Source organism: Clupea harengus, chromosome 18 (genome assembly GCF_900700415.2).
Source record: "Clupea harengus chromosome 18, Ch_v2.0.2, whole genome shotgun sequence".
In the NCBI taxonomy this organism is placed as follows: Eukaryota; Metazoa; Chordata; class Actinopteri; order Clupeiformes; family Clupeidae; genus Clupea; species Clupea harengus.
In genome coordinates this window covers 20,195,580-20,203,079 of record NC_045169.1, presented here as the reverse complement: position 1 = coordinate 20,203,079, position 7,500 = coordinate 20,195,580, and the positions used below count along the sequence as shown (strand labels likewise).

The window sequence follows — 7,500 nt, the reverse complement described above, 5'->3', positions numbered from 1 at the left end:
CATGATACTGCAGTGGCCCCTGTGAGCATTCAATTGAGAAATGCCTCACCTCATAAATTGCAACTGAGAGAGGAATAATCAGGAAATGCATGCACGCCCAGACATCAATTTCGCAACAGGCCAAACATGTATAATGCAGCGCTGCACACGCAAGCAGAAACAAAAAAGAAAAGAGAGGGAAAAAAGAAAGATTTTTTTTTTTTTTTTTAAGTAATGAGTTCATGACACAGAATCCCACATAGCATTCGCTGTGCGACGGCAGTAAGGGATCATTAAGAGTCTGTCTGGTGTGTGTGTGTGTGTGTGTGTGTGTGTATGTATGTATGTGAGAGAGAGAGAGAGGGATAGCCCAATATTAATCACTTCTGTTACAAAACATAATGGGAGTGTAAAGGTTTGCAACTTCCATCTTGACATCAAGACAGTGGAATTCGACCATATTTCAACTCCCCAACATTTAAATTGATTGTAATCAGATACTGCCTGGATAAGAAGTTATACAATATGTCTGTCAAAGGTCGTTTTACAAACATTTCCTTAATGGTTATCTAGGCTAGGTGGCTATATAAGAGAATATACCAAATGTCTGTGTGCAATGTCCTTTCTTAAATTTCACCCATTTGAATGGCAGTAGTCAGACCCAGGTTTGATAAGGGGGATATACATACAGAATGTCTGTGTACAAGGTCGTCCTACTAACATTTACATTTTTTTTCTCCTGAACAGCTAAGAGCCGGAGAGACAGCGGCTCTCATTGCCCGCGAGCTGTCAGAGCAGACCAAAGGCCACATCCACCCGGGGGACATCAGCTACACCGTCAGAGCCATGGGCCAGCTGGTAGAACTGCTGGACGTGCAGCTCAGGAACCTCACCCCCGGGGGCAAAGATAGCGCAGCCCGCAGCCTCAACAAGGTGGGCCAACACTAATCGCTAACGCTAGCTATTCATGTGGTTGTGAACCAGCCAGAGCCCTTCTTCTGTGTGTTTCAAAGGTTGCTTGTATTTTTGTCTCCGTCTTTCCATGTGCCAGTTCATTTGACTAATGGTGTGTGTTGTTAAGCAACCAAGCCAGCAGGTTTAGTATGCCTGTCCCAATTAAGGCTGTTATTTTAGCTAACACTGCCTGTGTTAGCATTAATCCCAGTTTCCTCACAACCCATTAGAGAAAGGAGGGGCAGAAAGAAAAAAAAAACCTGACAAGAATGGCCAGCAGTTTCAACATTCACTTTTGTGTTGTAACACATTTATTTATTTCATTCTTTACTTTTTTATCTTTTTTTTTCTCCACCATGACAAAAGGCAGCAGCTTACCTGACAAGCCTACTATCTTCCCAGAGGGATAACGTTTTATACTCTCGTCTTTTGCTTCACTACAGCCCAGGAATAAAAAAATAAATAAAAAACTTCAAATACACTCAAACCTGAACAGCAGGAATTCGTTTTAATGAAGACTGCTTCTGTGAGACTCTTGGCCCTCACCATGTTCGATGGACCTCGGCTTGTAGAGAAGTTACCGCTGAGATAACCCTTAGCCTGAACCGTTTCGTCAACGCAAAAGAAAAAAATGCGAAACATAATGTCTGTTACAATTTTAGCCTAATTATGCAAGCGAGCTGAGGTGTGTTATTATTGCAGATTCTGTTCAGTCAGAAAGAGGCCATGACACCATGCCAGGCACGTATAATTTGCAAAGTTTGCAACATGAGATGTTTTTGCCCTTAAAGCCCATGCGGCTATTTTGAATATGCATTCGAGTGCGCTGTGAAGCATTCACACAGATTTGGGCCGACAGTAATGCATTCGGTTCACAGTCTCAGCAAGCGGTACTCGGGAAGGACAAACATTGGTAGGAGTTCTAAACAGCAACCGCTAATTTGCCACGGCAGTTTCTCTTGCCCCATATGCCCCCTACAAGTGAGCATGTTTTAATCACAGTTTGATTACTTTGGGGGGAAAAAAGTCTCAAAGTCGGTTACTTTTCTCGTGACCATTGAGTTGTTCTCTAAAAATCGGTGAATTTATTGAGAATTAACAACCACAACCTGCTTTTAAGTACACGGTTAGACAGTCTCAATAACAGGACAGAGAACAAACAAGACAGATCTTATCAAGATCTACAATCAGCAAATGTATCGAAGAACTAGCTGTTGTCTGGCCACAAACGTCTACTCTTGAGTACATTGTTGGATGACCGTCTCACTAACGGGCAGGAAAAACGGAGAAGAAAGATCTAAAAATCCATGAACTAACAATCGCTCCAAACACACACCTCTACTGTTGAGGACGCTGTTGGACGACAGTCTTTCAGGAAGTAAAGCTGAGGCGACGACAGGTCTGAGTGGCCCGTGACGGTGTTTGCTTCACAGTAGTGTTCCCACCATTTCATGTGGGAGTCATTAGCTTCGCCCAGCCGTGGGCATATGCCAAGCAGCACCGAAATGAACAGCTCTCTCTCCTCGCAATTTAATTATTTCACCCACTCGTCAGTCAGCGTTGCCAGAGCATGAACCAGTTAGCTTGGTGCTACGAGGCACTGTAGTGTAGCATACGCCAGCATTGTTTTGTTTTTTGTTTTGAGGAACAAAATAAATCCTTGCCAAAACCAGTGTTTAGTTGCTGGTGAACTACACAGTGAGACACATTCATGGAAGTCTGCTGTGTTTGACACTGTTTATGTATTTATTTTTATTATTTTTGTTCTGTTTTGACTCTATGTTCATAGTTTAGACATCTCCAAAATGATAACCACTACAGAGAGATAAAAAAACAAAATGAAGGCATCAATTGGGTGTCACCTCCAGATTAATATCAGATTAGTAATATGATATTATAATATATATTAGTAATATTAGTGATACCAATTCCATGCTGCACTCAGTATTTCAGACTCCCCTGTTGCTCCTTGTTCTGTTCTAGACGTGATAAACCAGATTTGATCTGATTCTGGCTCAAGTCTGGGCCTGATCTGGGTTCTTTCTCTCGCTCAAGGTCATCAGCCTCCCTTTTGCTGTCGCTCAAGGTCATCAGCCTCCCTTTTGCTGTCGCTCCCGGCTTAATCCCCTCTTCTCCGCCAGCTACAGGGATCCTCATGCCATCCACGTAGAACTCCCGAGTTCAATCACTTCAGCGTAATCTGCTAAGAGCTAACCGAATTAAAGATTCCTTTGATAGCGGGGCACAATGGGCTTTGCCTCGAGACAATGCCAGGATTGAGGTGGCAAACGCCAAGATCTGTGCCACTTTCGCGATCAAAGAGGCCCACGAGGCTCGACCGGGAAAGGTTTAAGCGTGTGCTGTGATACAAGGCACAGAGAGCTTTGTGTGAAGATGGCATCCATGGAAGGTTCACCCGAGGATCTTGTTAGCATATTTCTACCTCTAGCAAAGAACCCTTACATTTGCTTGTTTTTTTTTTTGTTTGTTTGTTCAGACGAACCCACAGAATAAGCAAGTTTTCTCCATCCTAATTAAATCCCAATTAAATGGCTCTCTGCTATAAATATGGTCATAAAAGTTTTTTTCCCACGTTAACTCTTTCCCACTGCCACGTCGCTAGGTTAGCCTTCTAATACGAGGGTCTTAAACTTTAATTTTGTGATATCCTGTCAGACTCGTCGTGTAAAGTTCTCTCGGTCTTTGAAAGAGATTTTTTTGGGTTAAACATTGATGCCTCCTCTTTCTTTTATCTCCTCAGCTTGCTGTCTCTTTCATCAGTAGAACATACAGTAACCTTGTATCAAAAGAGATGTCTTTGCTCAATTCCCAGTTGGAATTGTGTGACGGATTTTTGAGCTAATTAAGATTTTTTTTTTCTTTCTTTCTTCGGTTTCCTGTGAGAAATATTTTTTTAAAGAATGCACGCACACTTCTCATGTAGTATAAGAAAAATGGGAGGCAGTTAATTAGCTGACGACATGGCCAGTTTACTTTTTTTTATTTATTTATTTTGAAATATATTTATTTCTTTTCTAACGTTCTACTATTTCTTTCCTCATTCATGTCAGACAGCGTTGTGTGTTGATGAATACTCGGTAACCATGTGAACTCTCTGGTGTTGATGAATACTTGGTAACCATGTGAACTCTCTGGGGTTTTCAGCTGCAGAAACGAGAGCGAGCTTGCCGCTTTTTCGTCCAGGTATTTCCTCCCTTAATTCACTGATTTCCCCTATTGCTTCACCACCACCACCACCACCACACCACCCCACCCCATCCCCTCCCCCTCCCCACCCATCCTGTGCCTAACCCCATGGTGCAGCATCCCATCTCTCCTCTCCCGCCGTGGATGTCCGCTGTTTCAGTGCCCCATAGTGTGATGTTATGCTTGGTGATCATTTCTGTGCGAGGCATGGTACATTCACGACACCCCTTGGACAAACCTTTATTTTTTTTTAACTCTCTCAGACTTGCAATGTCTGAATCCCCCTCCTTCCCTCCCCCCTGCCTGCCCGCCCACCCAAATAACGACCCCCTACCCTGGTCCCTAAGATGCATGAAGACTAAGTATTTACTTTTCATTTACTTTGCATTGTGTTACCCACGATTCTTTCGTCACCTCTCCAGGTCATCCGTTGCATCCCTACCGAGCATGCCCAGAATGATAATGCTTTTCCTAACGCCCTTTGGTTCTTCTTTTCCCATTGCTAGTCTCTTGCTATGGGAGACACACTCCAGGGAGTGGAGCGGTGCACAAGCTTCCGGAAGCTTCTCAGACAGAGAACCATTGCACATGGTGGCCACAGGCAGGATTTCTGGGAATGTTATTTATCATTTGGTGTGACAAGTAGAGAGATACATCTGCCTGTCATGACAGATGCCATCGGCACTGGGAAGAGATTCACTACCCTTTTGGATATGATGGACGTGGAAAAATTGGCCCTCTCATAGTTTTTGGCAGTGCAAGAAAATATTTGAGATTTTGTGTGCTGTGTTTCTCCCAGTAACCCTTTATCCAACCCGATGGCGTGTTTTTTTTTTTATGTTTTACATTTGTTACATTTGCTGTAAAGGCATTTCGATATGGGTCAATTACAAATGGTGCTGTCTTTTCTTTTTTGGGGGGGGGGGGGGGGGGGGGGGGCACTGAAGAAGCACTAAGGATCGTTCATCTGTATTTTATGTGAAGATAATGTCCTGATCGAGTCACCTTACGTACTCACAGCCTGGAACGTTCTATTCAAACCAAGCCTCTCTTTTCAGCCAATCAGCATACACTATGTGCGCAATCCAAAGACATTAAAAGGAGTGTAATTAATAACGACCCAGTGAAGTGATGCAAGAGACTTTGTTTCCATTTTCTTTCAGATATCTTGACAAGGTCCTAAAACTCTCATTAGAGAGTGTTGTCTGTCTGATGTATCAGAACTGTGGGATTGACCAATGGATGGAGAGTATGTGGAGCTCGCTGCTGTTGATCTTAGCTGTGTTGTAGTCAAGGCAGTCGAGAATGGTTTAGAGCTACATCTGGTCCATGTTATCATTATCATTGGTTACAGATTTTACACACAGCCACTCTCAAGGACATGAAGCTGTCATATACAGTAGGGTTTGACTGTCTGGTAGTCCATTATTCTTATCTGTGTGTGTTGTGTGTGTGTGTTTGTGTATATGTGTGTGAGTGAATGTGTTTGTGTGTGAATGCATATCTGCGAGTTGATGCATATGCCTGTGTGTATGTGTTTGGACACAATCGTGTTTGCCTTTGTACAGCTTTGTGTGTGTGTGTGTGTGTGTGTATGCGTGTGTCTATGCGTGTGTGTGGATATGTAATTTACTTAGCCACTGAATAAACACTGAGGCTAGCCCCTCCTGGGCTGAGATAATAGAGCGACATCTGCCAGCCATTGCAAACTCAGCCACTGACGGCCAGCGCACGGCGTAGAGGGACTCTAATTGATTAGGGAAATCGGGCAGTGTTCTCCTCCAGTCAGGTCTCGTGTGTGTGTGTGTGTGTGTGTGTGTGTGTGTGTGTGTGTGTGTGTGTGGGTATGGGGGTGTGGGTGTGGGTGTGGGTGTGTGTGTGTGTGTGTGTGTGTGTGGGTATGGGGGTGTGTGTGTGTGTGTGTGTGTGTGTGTGTGTGTGTGTGTGTGTGTGTGTGTGTGTGTGGGTATGGGTGTGTGTGTGTGTGTGTGTGTGTGTGTGTGTGTGTGTGTGTGTGGGTATGGGGGTGTGGGTGTGGGTGTGGGTGTGGGTGTGTGTGTGTGTGTGTGTGTGTGTGTGGGGGTGTGGGTGTGTGTGTGTGTGTGGGGGTGTGGGTGTGTGTGTGTGTGTGTGTGTGTGTGTGTGTGTGTGTGGGTATGGGGGTGTGTGTGTGGGTATGGGGGTGTGTGTGTGTGTGTGTGTGTGTGTGTGTGTGTGTGTCTGGTGATTTGCAAAGCAAACCTCTCCACCAAAAACGTGCCTCTTATTTTAGCTTAGACAGACATATCAGGTAGATATGTGTATACCCACTCAGACACATAGACACACACAAACTTTCTCCTGCATGCACACGCACAAACACACACAGCCACACCCACACCCACACCCACACCCCCATACCCACACAGACACACACACACACACACACACACACACACACACACACACACACACTGCACAGCACTGCACCCTAAACCTCACTTGTAAACACATAAGCATTCCTCTGAATAGACAGATTTGTTTTATTAAACAGCAACCGTACCTGCTTCAATGAGGGGGTGGCCATTAAGCGGGTGGGGGCATAAAAAGCAGACGAGCACAGCGTGCTCATGGCCCTCCATGCCTTAATGGCCAGCCGTCCCGTGCCCGAGGCCTGTGTGTGTGTGTGTGTGTGTGTGTGTGTGTGTGTGTGTGTGTGTGTGTGTGTGTGTGTGTGGCCTGCGTTATTGAGATAGCACTCAGGCTCCTCTCATTAGCCGTGGCTGTAATGGGCGGCGGGGAAGATGGAGCAGGTGGTCGGGGGCTCTGTCGGATCAGGGCTGGAGCAGCACTCGTAGCCGTGGTCTCGCGCGTCCGTTTGCGGGGGCGTTCATCTTATTTATGCAAGGGGCATGACAAGACGGCACAGGAGTGCAGTCGCTGCCAGGATATGGCTTTTGATGTTGATGGAAAACATTACGAGTGGTATAGCTGGATTGGGGATTACATTTACATACATATATACATACATATATTTACATGTTGAAGATCATTTAATGTTTCCCACTGATCACTAACAAGAGTGAATATTTAATGAGTTAATATTACATGAAGTTATGTAATACCAAATAATGATATACAATATAACATGATAAATTATGATGCTAGACCGGCAGACTATATATTATCCCGCTTATTATACAGTTACTGAGAAAAAATAGTTTTAAGGTGTTAAAGTTTCAGGTGTTGTGTAGCAACGCATTACTTTCTGACTTTAAGTTACAGTAAATTTCCGTTACAAAAAGTAAATGGACTACTTTTAGGGAGATGTGAATCATAAGTACAATTCCCGTTGTCAATGGCAGCAATCATTATTCATTT

General features: G+C 44.3%; 1 protein-coding gene across 14 annotated transcripts in view; it reads left to right on the top strand.

Annotated features, from left to right (window-relative positions):
• The window catches only part of LOC105903071 (adhesion G protein-coupled receptor L3-like), a 268,604-nt gene that overhangs the window by 185,680 nt on the left and 75,424 nt on the right, over nt 1–7,500 (top strand). For 11 of the 14 annotated variants that reach the window (XM_031584694.2, XM_031584695.2, XM_031584693.2 and 8 more), the window contains 2 exons: nt 727–912; nt 4,099–4,137. In XM_031584694.2, coding sequence (XP_031440554.1) covers nt 727–912; nt 4,099–4,137 — 225 coding nt within the window. The remainder of the gene's footprint in view (nt 1–726; nt 913–4,098; nt 4,138–7,500) is intronic. The other 3 variants (XM_031584696.2, XM_031584703.2, XM_031584699.2) reach the window with 1 other exon arrangement.